The sequence below is a fragment of the Diadema setosum genome, chromosome 7 (genome assembly GCF_964275005.1).
Source record: "Diadema setosum chromosome 7, eeDiaSeto1, whole genome shotgun sequence".
NCBI classification, from domain to species: Eukaryota; Metazoa; Echinodermata; class Echinoidea; order Diadematoida; family Diadematidae; genus Diadema; species Diadema setosum.
Window position 1 is genome coordinate 9,306,097 of NC_092691.1, and position 14,246 is coordinate 9,320,342.

Here is a 14,246-nt window from a genome sequence, read left to right on the forward strand (position 1 = left end):
TGTCACTTCTGTGTCCATAATTTTCTTATTTTATCATAATATTGCAGATGCCTTTGGACTGGTTCACGATGTCAGCTATATTCTTTTCTCAATCTCTACCTTCAACTTGCTTCCACAGACGAAAGGAAAGCTATCAACTTCAAGACCTAGGAAAAAATTATAAAACTATTGACCGACAACGGACTCCGGTACTACAGTGACTACGAACTCTCGTTGAGTTGTATTCAGTAATGTGTTGAACTTTCGAACGGCAGGAACTATTCCTTAATATGTTCCTTAATCCATCCTAACTTGATAACATTGTACGCCTTAGGCATGATATAGCATGTACAACTGTGAAATTAAAACCTATGAACCATGTTTGAAGTTGTTTTTCTATATTGATTTATGCTGAAAAAAAAAGTTTCAAGATAAAACGCCATTTTTAATCAAAGGAAAACCGACAGAAAAAAAAAAATAATATGACTCGTAACTTGGCCGATCATCTGACGGTACGTACTTGTAGGTAGTTCGTTATCTCTATTCACTGTAGATATGACACTCGTCAGCGAAGTTTGATTTTGAAGGGATTTTTACAGCTTTAACTCCAAACGATCAAGAATTTTATTTGGAATCGACAAATGATTATCACAATCTTGGGAGTATGCGGAAGGTGTTACAGCAAGTAATCTTCCTGAGAAGCGATCGTTTACTTGCCTCAAACAATGTCAAAATGATATATTTTTCAATTTTTCGTAGCATCCACTTTAGTAAAGCGTCAATAATTTTCTTTCATGGTAAAGAATGTTATTTAAGTAAAAACTATACGTGCAGGTCACGGTTCGTGATGTTATATTTTACTGTTTTTTCATGGGGATTCATTTTACCCCCATTTGCACTGGATTTCCTTCAAGTCATTCGTATATCACTTTTGTCTGTTACGATAGCATGCACCGACTTCCACAGAAACTATTATTGAAAAAAAAAATGGGAATAAATGTAAGCTTTCTCGGGCATCATGTGCAACTTGTGATATATTTGTACATTCTATTGTAAGATATTTTGAAATACATATTGTTTATCAAAAAATATAATTCGTTCTCTTTGCGCTTGTTTGAATTCTTGTTACATTACAATAATTATGATTTATATACTGTATCTTAAATCGAAGACGCCCGCTTTGACAGACATTAAAAAGTGTCTACTTCCAGGGTAGTGCGTCAGACTTATCCTGTGATCTCGGACAACATAGAGAACATACAAGATGATACATGCTTTCATGTTGTGGTATGTGGTGTTGTTAGGGCTATATGAAACCTGTTTTGTCAATGCTGCTTGGGACTCTTTGTGGGAGAAAACGACTCCTCTTTTCCCCTTCGTCTTTATGACGAATTTGTTTTTGTTTCTTGGTTGGTTGTGGTTTTTTGTTTTGGGGGGTTTTGGTGTTTTGTGTGGGTTTTTTTTTGTGTGTGTGTTTTTGTTTTTGTTTTTGTTTTTGTGGGTTTTTTTTTTTGGGGGGGGGGGTCTATGACGTTTTATATCCTTGGCACGTTGATCGTGTACTTTGTCCATTATATCCCATTAGATGTACGTCTGTCTTCAAGCTATTTCTGTATTTCGTCCAGCAGGCTGGCACGCGTGCTCATTCTCTTATTTCTCTCTTCTCTCTTTTCTTCTACATTTCCCTGTATACATACCCTTAACGAGCTCTCGCCCCCGCAGTGCCTCGGGATGTTATGAATCATAAGAGTAAATACCAAATTGACCAAGCCATCTGTTAAACTGTAAAATTTGTTAGGATCCAACATGAGCATGGGTATATAGGGAAAGCCTAAACCCATCACGGGCGTCACTCTTCCTAGCTCTCAACGGATGGTACTGCAAGTTAGGTAATCATTTTGATTCGCTCTTTCCTCTTCTTCTATATATAGGTCACTTTGCCGGGCAAAGCTGACAGATCGCATATGTGTCCTACAGATTTGGATATTCATTCCCTTGACTCAATGAGGAATGGGAGATCGTTACATAAGTCTTCCCCAAAAGACCCGATCGAAAGCACGAACTCTGTGTCATCAGATTGATTCTGCATCTTTTATAGGAATCTTGAGAAGAAACAACAACAACAACAACAACACGAAAACTTGAACTGCACTTTCCCCTGTACTTTTTTTTTTCCGACATGGCTTCACTAATAAGAGATTAGCAAAGATGATGAGCAATCACAAGGGTTTGTGTCTCAATGAGAAATGCAATCACAAGGGTTTGTGTCTCAATGGGAAATTCAAACCCAGGTCATTTAGATTTAAATCAATGGCACTTAAATGAAACAATTACATTCATATTCCATTTAACATTCAATGAATAAGAAAACTGGAAAGCTAGGTTGAATTTTAAAGTTACACTAATCTGTTTCAGTACAAGTTGAATTTTTGTATTATCATTCCACGATTATTGTATTATCATTATACAAGTAAACCGGCTAATTGAAGGAGGTATCACAGACTTCATTGCTTGGACACTGAATAGAGCGTCATCGACACAACTCACAAAGTGGGTAACTAGAACTGATAGCTGTTAATATGACAAAATTTTGCTGGTGAAATTTCACATTCAGATGATTAGGATTAGGATTAGGATTATTAGACTGTCGGAGTAAAAGAAGCGTGGAGAGCGATACTACAGTGCAGCAGAGTGTGAGAGGAAGAGAGAGAGAGAGCGAGAGATGGAGACGGAGATAGACTACTTATGATGATGGTGATGAGGAGGAGGAAGAAGAAGAAGAGGAGGAGGAGGAGGAGAATGACAATGACGATGATGAGGATGATGATGATGATGATGATGATGATGACGATGATGATGTTGATGTTGACGTCGAAGAAAAGGAAATTTTGTCTGTGTGTATGCTCAAGAGGTGGCTAGTGGTCAATGTCTTTCACCTTTCAAAATCATGCATTTACCATCATTTTGAAGTGCTAATAGTGATGATGGTGTTACCAGGTAACTGCAAACCAAGTTATGATTTAATTCCATACCAATAAATCTACTTTTAAAAATGCATCACAGATTGTTGATCGTACCTATAGTGTTAATGAAACTCAGGCTGTTTTAACATTAGGCACGCTGATTAACTTTCTAATTCATATCCCGGTCATGCCGGTGTTTGGTGATGTGTCATGTTTTTAAGATTTTGTAGTTATCATATTGTCGGCGCAAGTGACGGTCCATCGATCCTCTGTCGCGGCTTCGCGATAGACATCAGAGACCCACCATGTGCGAAAGACATTGCTGAGGCAGTTCCTGTTTCAAATTGACGCATTACGTTAGCGATTATAACACAATAAACGAACAAGGGCCAGTTAATGTTCATAATGTGGTTTACACCATCGTCAGTCCAAGTAATTACAGTCACTATGGCAGCGGCAAGGGAGCAGCCAAGCATCATGAGTGTTTAAGTCGTTGGCCTGGCAACGGCATCGGTGAAAGTGATTAACTACCTTAAGCGTCATTGGGCAAGTGTTGGGTTTGGTTAGCAAGAAAGGCTTGCTGCAGAATAATTTCTTTTCAGTACACGCTAGCAGCTTTATTATGTATCTTATAAGTTCATAAACTCATTCAACAATGTGTGTTTCTTTATTTTCACATCCGAACCACATGATAGTACAGGAAATGAAAAATGCAATGAAATAACGAACACAACTCAATTTGAATAAAACAGGGCTGCCCAAATTTAGGTGTATCGATGAAATGAGCAGCTTTTATTTCTTTGGTGTCTCATTCGATTTATAACCATATGTATCAATTAACAAGAAATACAGATATCTAGAAAATTTATACATAATTTCATAATAATGAGTTAGTGATTTGAATTGTGTTTACTCCTAAAATCCGAAATGTGCGTGAAGACTTATCATTACTTTTTTTTTACAAAAAAAGAAAGAATTACACTACTAAATTCAGTCATTTCATTCTAACCTATATATAAAAACAGCTCCGAGAAGACTAGTGCACTGTGCATTTACAAACGTATGCCTGTCCAATGTAATTCAAAAAACGAACTAAGATGAACACAGAACAACAACAAAAAAGACGACTCAAGTACTAAGTATATGTAAAATCATGCGTAATAACAACACTGATCTCTTTCTAGAAAACAGCCAAAACACATGATGTATAACTTTAATTTCAAAATATACAATCTATAATAATTATGACTTCATAATTCATTCTTAATATACTTATGTCAAAAGCCTTAAGAAATTACTTAACATGTATTTTGTCAGATTAATCTATAGTTATAATGCCATAATGACAAAATACCATGCAGGTTGATACTGGTAACCTTCAGCGTTTGTTGTTGTTGTTGTTGTTGCTGCTGCTGTTGTTCCGAGACGACCTTTTTGTTTTCGTAAGAATACACAAAAAAAAAAAAAAAAAAAAAAAAAAACACTGATGGACCCGTATCAGCCAGAAAGTGTAACAGGTCGTTTTACAATAAATCAGATGATGATAAAACACAATTCACGATATAATTTATTACTACTGACTATCAAATATTGATCAACTTTTTACTTTCGAAAGTATGGATTGTATGAATTCAAACTTTCTTTGTTTGGCACTCTAAGAAAACAAATAATCCCGTGATATCTTAGAAAGAGATGCTTTAACGCTTCATCTAGACCTATCTATCAGACATATAGACGTGAAAATACTTTCAACCCTTTTGGTGAAAGAAAAGCAAAAATAGAGTGAAAGAAAGTGTGGTGGTCACTGGCAATATTGCGAATAATTTGTTAGAGAGCATCCTTAATTGTTCCTCCTATCAGTATGACCTGTTATTTGAGTTGAACGTTAAGTCTTCAATTTTACGTATATAAGATGGCACAATTACTAATTATCTGGATTTCACGTGATGCATAACCCTCTTCTGTCGGTTGGAAGCGTGGAACTCATCTCATTATTAGTATAATTGCAGCATCCAGCAGTTTTCGTGTATATACATGCAACATTTTTGACATTTCTGATGTCACGCAAACGAAAGCTTTATCCTAAAGGGAAAAATATATCGAGGACATTCTGATTGTACAAGCCTAACCCCTCCTTTGCAGCGTGATGCACTGCTTCCTGTGAATGCTTATTGATATAGCAGGGAGGTGGACAGTCGTGAAAGAGAGAACTTACACCTCCCTGTTGATAGGAACGTAAGTGGCACAATAGTTGACTCACAGGTGAAACAACTATTCAAGAATCTAGAAATCTGAGCGATTTGTTTTTCTACTCCATGGAGCCTAAATTACGCCTTCCTTGACAGGCCATCGCATTCATAAAGATAAGGAAACATCCAAGCGTATTTCATATTTATATTCAGGGGGCGTCATCCCAGTGATACGATCCATTAGTGACGTGAAGTATGATGCTGATGACAAATCAAAATTCAACTACATGCCTGCGCACAAAGAAAACTTCATGGTGTCTCTATGTTTTCGTAAGACCGCGGGATTCTTCTTCAAAAGACTTCACGAATGTCTTCCTTTAGCTCACAAACGGTTTAAGTTGCTCGTTCTCATTATTTATTTCCTCAATCGTCGTCTCTTTTTTATTTCAAAAATGAAATTTTTGACATGACATGAAATGAAATACTTACTAGAATTTTATATACAAATAAAATGGTGAACAGAATTGGGTTGATTGAAAGAAAAGAATGTTCGTTTTGTAATGTGTACGTCGAAACTTTAATACATTTTTGAGTGAGTGTCAATCTGTTGATAGATTGTGGGTTAAAGTAAGACTGGATGGATTAAAGTTAATGCTGGTTTAGAAATAACATTTACGATAAAAAAAACAACTATCGATTTTGGGGATATTAACAATTCATCATTGAATTGTATTATTATGCTTGTGAGATATGAAAGTATGCCTGTAAAATAAAATTGATAATACCTCGTTCATAATTTATGTATAGATATAGCATAAAGGAAATTATACTAAGGAAAAATTATTGCAAGAAATAATCATAAGCTGCAAGTGTTTCAGAACAAGGTGTCTGTTCAAACACCTTTGCTTGATATGTATGATATGATGGTCTGAGTCACAATATTTCATTGCCTGTTTTTCAAAGTACTTTGTTTGAAATATTATTATGTATTGTTTGTTTAGATGTTTGATGTAGAATGATAAATATCCCAGGGGGAAAAAATGTCCCTTTGATTTCTTTATAAGTTATATAATCACAAAGTACATAATTTACACTTGATATTTTGATTGAACAATTTTAATGATAGGGCTGTCAATTAATATTGCGTATTATGTCTTTGTTTATCAGTTTTGTTGTTTTATGTCTGCATTTTGATTGCATATTTCAAACACAAACAGAATCATTCATGACATGATCATTAAATAACATGACATGATTACTATGGATGCGTTATCGAACATCAAGGTACATATGTCATGCAATCTGATTTAACGAAATAAGGAACTAATACGATTTTATGCCTTACAAGTAATAGGGCCTGTTGATGATATTTTCATGTAGGCCTAATTGTGTTATTAATCGATTGGTAAATGTTCACTGAAAAAAAAAAAGAAAGAAGAAAAAAGAACAAATCTTCCTTGATGAATTTTGATAAACAATGAAGGCCTACATGTAATCGAAAAGGGGGGACTATCCCAGTTTGGATAATGTAGAATTTGCCATTAGTCTTTTTGGGGCGCCCTTTTCCACTTATTTTTCATTTGTTTTGATTTGTTTTATGTTGTTTTGTTTTGCTTTGCTTTGCTTTGCTTTGCTTTGCTTTGCTTTTGCTCTGCTTTGATTTGATTTGCTTTGATTTGATTGGATTTTTTTTGCTTTACTTTGCTTTGTTTTTTGTTTTGTTTATGTTTTTTATTCTATTTGCTGTTTGTTTTTTGTTGTTTGGATTTGTTGTTGTTGTTTTGTTTGTTTGTTTGTTTGTTTGTTTGTTTGTTTGTTTGTTTGTCTTCCATTTCGTGAGATGGCTGATATCGTATGCGAAGAGATGCTCTTTTGCTGAGATAAGATGCTAGAAGCTATCACAGCGTTTAGCGTGCGATGCGCGGCGCGGCAAGCCAAGGCTAGGCATCGCGCGGTCGACGGGGTCGCTCGGTGTGCATGCAACAACGATTACCAGGTTTTATTGCCTTGCTGATATCGGGCTGCGACCCTCAGCGGTGAAGACTCGTGGAATCACAATCCCTGGGTAAATTGACGTCCATTTGTGTATTGTCTAGAATCAGATGATAACCCCAAATTTTATCCTAGGCCTAGTGACAGAAACTAACTCTGTAGCCTATATTCTGAGTCTCTGGAAAATACTGGTGCTAGGATTAGAGGCTAATGATATTGGTAATATTAACGAGGCTCAAAGTATGTTTATAAGTGACCCACATATTCATTTTGGTGTAGTGTGTATGTCCTATAGGATTGCGTGACTCGTACGTCAGATTTAGCCAGGGCCTATTAACAATTGTTAGATTCGAAATATGGTGGGTGCATGTGCTGGCTGGATTTTGAAGTCCAGTAAAGGGCGTCCGGATTCTGGAGTCCTGGCGTTTATAGCTATAGGGTATCCCTGGGTATGGTCTGGACAGTCTACTAATGGATTCGGGTTCAATCGTGTCAATACGTTGTCGTTGTAAGAACTTGGAAGGCCGAAGGGCCAGGGGGCAGGGTGGATAAGAGCAAACAAACAAAAACAAAGTAGGACTAGGATCTATGTGGGGGGGGGGGGGGGGGAGGCCAGGGGTACCATTACCAAGTTCAAAGGGACTCTTCTCTGCACTAAGTACAGCCCTGTTGGTTACTATGGGAATGAACATGATATTGTTAGTTCACAAGAATAGCAGAATAGTGCCCGATCGCGATTTGATGTTTACTAATGGCCCTCGTTACATAGCCAAGAAAAAGAGCTTTAATACACTATAGGCTCCCTATTTATAAAATTAATCTGGCATCATTTTCAGTTATTTGCACTCTGTCCTTCAAATCTTTGTAAGAATGTGTTTAGATTCTGCTTTTAAGACTGGCTTTTTTCATGTAATTTGTCCAGAAGACTGGATTTATATGTTCATATGCAAATGTTTCCCAACAGGCCTAACAGTGTAAAAGAAGTGCAGCAAGATCATTAACAAGTACATGATGTGTGCCACATTTAAATATTCTGAGACAGCAGCGCATGCTGTTGCTTTCACCGTAACATATGTCATGTTGCTATTTATCAGTTGTTTGGTGCTGTTGTGCATTTGAGCAAATTATGACAATGCAAAGTTGGCAAGTTGACTGAGGCAGTTGTGTCAACATGGCACACTAAGAGTTTACTAAATGATGTCATTTCATTCAAGATGGCAGTACAGTGCACCCATTCATCATAATACGTACTTTCCTTATTCGCTTCCATGACATTGGCTCCTGCAACATTTACTCCCATCAAATATCTCCACGCTAAGCCAAACATAAATTCTACCCACAAACATAATCCTAACCCTAATCCTAATCCTCATATCAAACTAACCCTAAAACCCTATCACAACCCAAACCCTAACCCTAAGTCCTTGGAGAAAATAAGACTGGAGCAATTGTTGCGGGAGCAAATGTCGTGTCACCACTGGTGCACATGACTGTAGTTAACACCTTTTCTGTCTCTTTACATATTCAAAGATTGTAAATGTGAATGATGCACAATGTAGGCCTATATGTCCCCTCTCTCTTTACTTCAGTCAGAAATAATATGCTGTCAGTTGCTGTAGCCATTCTATCAGGATAAATTCAGCTGAAATACCTTTGTTGATATAATAGTATGATTGCCATCTGGCAGTTACAAGTTAAGGTAGCTCAAATCTATAGTACTGTATACTACTATAATTAATAAGTTGTTTGGTAATCCACAAATAATTAACTTTCTTTATCTTCTGTTTCAGGTTTGGTGTCAAAGACCATTGTGTTGAGGCTGTCAATATGTCATCCTTCACACAGCGTCAGACAACCCCAAAGAAGGGGTCTTCGTATCGTGGCAGTGTAGTGAGAAAGTTTGACTCCAGTGATGATGATTCCAGCGAGGGCAGTGATAGTGATGAGGAGCAGCAGTGGAAGAGACAGAAAACATACGCTGCTCCACATAGCTCACACGGTGGTCCCCGCCACAGCAGTTTGGACGGCCGCGACAAATCTCTATCGCAACTTAGACCCGGACATGGCGGGCGAGGAATGAGTCATGGTGGGAACAGTGAAGCGGGCAGTAAGCGTCGAATAAACAATGTCTGGGGGAGTATCGTGGAGGAGCAGAGACAAGAACAGGTGGAGAGAGAGATCACGTCATTTGGCGTCAGCTCCGTGATGTCACGGGATGTGGAGAGCTACAGCTACTCAGAAAATCTCCCCCTTGGAGCTGTGAGTGGGATGTTTCCAGACGGTGCCCCCCAGCACAAAAGAAAGCTCACGAAAGGCGTCGGTGAAGAGGAAGATGATGCCTGGCTGGCGACAGACTCTCCTGGACGCAGTGAGGAGGAAGAGGAAGCCAAGGGAAAGACTGATGGTGAAGATCTGCGCGAGCGTCTGAAAAAACGAGGCTCTATGGTTGCAGACAGTTTCCGGCGAGCCAATGTCAAGAGCCGACTTGGAGTGCGACCTGAGAGTCCCGAGCCGGAGACGCCCATGAAATCAATAGACATTGACCCAAATGGCGAGGTCAAGGTTGTCGCTGGCCAGCTAGCTTACAGCCTTCAAGAGCCTAAGAGGGACCTTGTGCTAAGGATTGTCAAAGTGTTAGGAGTCAAGAAATCTATTGAAATCTGGAAGCAGACGGAGAAAATCGAGCATGATGGTGGCATGATGATCATGGTAAACCTCAGTCACTTTATCTCACAGTTGTAATTTACCTGATTTGACTCTTGTGTTGTAATTTTACATTGATATTTGCTAATATTTTTTTTTGTACATATGTGTCCTGTAAATATGCATACAGCATTACAAAAGTGCACATTGAGAAATCTCTCTATCTTGCTGTTTATACCTTATCCATATGGAATGAAATTTGGGCCAGAATATTCCTTGTGATATATATGATGCATCACGCGTTACCCCGGGGTACCATAGTACCCCGGGTTACGGCGTTGTGTAGCACCACTTCACGTCCACTTGAGGACAGCCAGAGAAAAATGCATGCACTGTGTGTGCATGTACATAGTCATTCCCATGTGATATACCACTGCATGTTATACTACTATGCGTGCATGGCACGCTGTGCTACCACTAGCGTGTGCTTCAGTGCAGTGCAGTGCAGTGCAGTGCAGTGCAGTGGCTAGCATGCGCTACATGTAGCTCCAGCACCAAAATAATTTCCTCTTTTTGGCACCCAGGGTACAACCTTTTTAAGAAAATAAATAATTCAACAAAATGGCTGATTTTTATTTGGTACCACGGGATACCATTTATGTCATCATATGCCAGCAGTCATTTGATCACAAATTTTACACAAAGCAGTCTAACATCTTTAAGTTTGCATTCTGATGGTCAGATATTTTATTTATACAGTCCGAAAGCAGATGTGAACAGAAATGATCCTGCAGAGTTTCAAGGAAACCAAAACTTTCTCCCTTCTTTTCTGTTGTACAGTTTTGAATGCAATGGTGTTCAAATTGTCAAAATTTGGACATAGTATTAAGAATGTTGCAGTTTTTTTGATACAGCAGTAAAGGGGATATTCAACTTTGAAAAATTTGTACATAACTTTTCATTCATTGTTATATGCACAGTTTCTGTGAATTTTGCATTTTGTACTAATTCACAAGTTTTCATAGTCCTATCTTTGTCACGTTATAAAACAAGTTTTCTTCAGTTTGTATCGTGATTCCAGAGGAGGAGATTGTCATACTATAGTACTTTCAAGAAAAGTGGAAAAAGATTTTTCCACAGCTAGTCACATATTTGACAATTCCCTAGTTATACCTATAAACAAAAAGGCTTTAACTTTATTCCTCTTTTGAATTGTTCAATCTGTCACCAATTCATGTCATTTTGTAAACTTTATCTCGATAGTAATACATGTATGACAGAAATGTTTTACTTTCCTGTAAGTTATTTTTTTTTTCACTTTGTTCTGTGTTCGATGTCAATCTCCTTTTTCACAGAATCGATCTCGAAGGAGGTCACCCGGCGGGGTGTTCATTCACATGATGAAGACCGATCCCGACGTCTCCCCGCAGGACATCAAGGAGATCTTTGCCGAAGAGAAGAAGATCTTCGAGGCCGAGCGTAAGCGACGACGGAAGCAGCACAGACACACGAGGAAGATTGCCGGTTCGAGCATGGACACGGATGACAGAAACGTGAAGGAGGCAGAGAACAATGACAATGATGTTGCTGATGATGAGAAGATAGTGGAAGATAGAGAGGCGGAGGAAGATATGAATGATGAATGGGACACCAAATTGGAAGGTGATATCTCTGGACCCAATACTAGCAATGGAGGCGTCGTGTTTCAGTCAGGGGAGAATGAAGAAAATGAGCCATCAAACAATGCAAGGGCAGGACAACTCACACAGAGTGAATTTGTTGACTCGAGAAAGGAGAGCAGCAGTTTCCTGTTTGGCCAGCACATTGCAGAGGAGGATATTCCAAAGAGAAATGAGGATTCTGAACCAGAAGATGGTGAAGTGATCGATGATGAAAGCGATGATGATAACTGAATATTGCCATTCACCCTACAGGCAAAAGGCTAATGCACGTTACTGTAACAAAAAAGGCATGTATTTTTTTTTTTTATTAAAAAAATGCATGCTAAATATCTTTGTGCATATATGCCTTCCCACCAACCGTGAATGAAGCTAATTGGAATTTCTGCAGTTAAAAATGCTATATTGAATGATATCCCTCATGCATATCATATGTCATGTATAAGGATGGACTGATTAGAAATGTGCAAGGAGACATGTTTGAAAATATTCTAACCCTCCTGTATGTTTTTAAAGCTGTAATCCCTTCTGGATTCATTGGATTTTTTTTTTCAGCATGAGGTTTGGATTTGCAGTAGGTGATGGCTAAGAAAGCAGTTAATGCACATAGGCAACTATACACAGGACCAAAGAGCACGCCAAAGGATCGGGAAATAAGGATAAAGTGCCTTGCCCAAGGGCACACCTGTTGCTGCTGGTGGACTTGAACCAGGATCTCAAAATTCAGAGTCTGTTGGTCCATACCACAGAGTCACAATGCCTCATCAAAGGTCAACGGCAATATCAACTACATATATTTGCATGTTGTTTACCACAGTAATGCTAGGACTGTGAAATCCCTCAACTAAAATCCAGAAAAGACACGGAGCTTACTTTTGATACAGAAAAGATGAACTTATTGTATACACCGTTGAGATGAATTCATGAGAACTAGGATCAGAATAGTATGATCACTGATGAATACACCAGTCGCACAATATGGTATTTTTAGCAATGTGTCATCAGTTGTTGTATGATGACACTATGAAAGAAACATTTCTAGATAAAATCAAACATAAAGAAGAAAATAAGATGGCGTTGTGTTTGCTCCAAGTCTTGTAGTGTGGAGTTCTGTTTTTAGCTTTGATTTCGATTGCCTGCATTGAAGAACCAGCGACACAAAATTGTGCTCTCATAAGCTGTTTTCTTGAGAATAATTTGAGGAATTCTCTAGTCATGTCTGGCTGTATCTTTCTTTCTTTTTTTTCTTCTTTTTTTTTTTGATTCAGGTGTTGTCACAATCTGTACACTTCAACATATTGTGAAAGAAAGCAAATTAGCTTTAAAAATACAGTTTTTTTCAGTTGAGCATTCAGAATGACAAGTGTGGCAAGTTACGTGAGTGTTGCTGGTACTCTTATTCATTTGCAAGGAGACTCCTATTAACAGGCATCAATCTTCTGGCCCATTGCCCTTAGAGAAAATCTCCCAGTTCTTACCCTAGGAGGTAAATTCTAAGTGTAATATCAGGCAGAAGTTGTCATCTTTATTCTGCTGAAGTTGCTTGTGATACACAAAGTACATTGTACATCGTAGGAAATATAAAACAAAATAGATGTACAGTACATGTATTTTAAATACCCTTTAGTGTGGGGAGAGAATTTTGACCACATTGAATTGATCTTCGTTTGCTGCCCTCTGGAGTTCAATTAAGAACCATAATTAGCACTTGAAGCCTGTTAGAATAGAACTGCTCGTTGGACCAGCCTTCCTATTGCATGGTATTCCCATTCCACTTGGTCTTTAATCTTTTTTATTAATGAGGAACTTTATGTTGCTAATACTGTATACACCAAATATTTTGCAAGGTTTTTATTTTCGCGCATTTCGCAAATCTGGTGCTATTCTCGAATTTAAAGACACACGAAAATATTGATTCTGATCCCGATATGTATGTGACGTGCACGTACAGTGTATGCGTTTTTCCGTTCAGTACTGTACTCCACGATCACAAATTTAACCACCTGCGAAATCGTTGGGAGGTCCCAATTTGTGAAAATTTAGACTCGCTAAATAAATGGTGTATACAGTAATCAAAAGGGTTTGTAATCTGATATCCACCATAACATAGGAATCCCCCTACACCAAAAGGAGATGGTTGCCCCACTCCTACGGGTTAAGGGTCCAGGAGAAGGGGCCCCAAGACAGGCATCAAGTCTATATCACACCATGCTCATGTGTTCTGTTGTCATGTACTGTATACACCGAATATTTCGCGAGGTGTTTATTTTCGTGAATTTCGCGAGTCAGCTGCAATTAGCGAAAATAAAGACACACGAAAATATTGACTCTGATCCCGATATGAATGGGATGTACGCATACACATTTTTCTGTTCAGTTAAGGACTCCACGACCGTGAATTTAACCACTCACGAAATCGTCGGGAAGTCTCGATTCACGAAAATTTAGACTCAAGAAATATATGGCATATACAGTAGTTGCTTAGTCTTGCTTTGCCTCAACGCTCTTAGGCATCTAAGAACTGCCAAACTGGGTGATCAGATGCCAATTATTTTTGCTCACAGTTGTTGCTTCTTAATTTGATTAGAATGCCAATGATTTCTGCTGATGGCAAAATAAAAACTATTTTGCAAGTGGCTTGCAGAAACTGAAATTCCTAAACCTTTGTTCACAGTCATTCTCAACTTTCGTGGATCTGTTTGTGATGTGTATGTTTGTGGTGTCATTATCCCATTAAAAAGTAGAAACAAAAAGGAAAGAATGAAACTGAGCAATCAGTGGTATGTCACTATCTCTGAAAA

General features: G+C 38.2%; 1 protein-coding gene across 1 annotated transcript; it reads left to right on the plus strand.

The window, feature by feature from the left end:
* Window positions 1-7,165: 7,165 nt before the first annotated feature.
* On the plus strand, window positions 7,166-14,106 carry LOC140230794 (uncharacterized). Its single transcript, XM_072310932.1, has 3 exons — window positions 7,166-7,196; window positions 8,914-9,832; window positions 11,122-14,106. Exons 2-3 carry the CDS (start codon window positions 8,951-8,953, stop codon window positions 11,677-11,679), a joined length of 1,440 nt encoding a protein of 479 aa, XP_072167033.1. The 5' UTR covers window positions 7,166-7,196; window positions 8,914-8,950; the 3' UTR covers window positions 11,680-14,106.
* Window positions 14,107-14,246: the final 140 nt, after the last annotated feature.

What these genes read in the sequence shown, in the direction of transcription:
- LOC140230794 (XM_072310932.1), top strand. Translation starts at nt 8,951, where the DNA reads ATGTCATCCTTCACACAGCGTCAGACAACCCCAAAGAAGGGGTCTTCG. An exon ending in ATGGTGGCATGATGATCATG is followed by an intron (nt 9,833 to 11,121) that starts GTAAACCTCAGT and finishes CCTTTTTCACAG; the next exon opens with AATCGATCTCGAAGGAGGTC.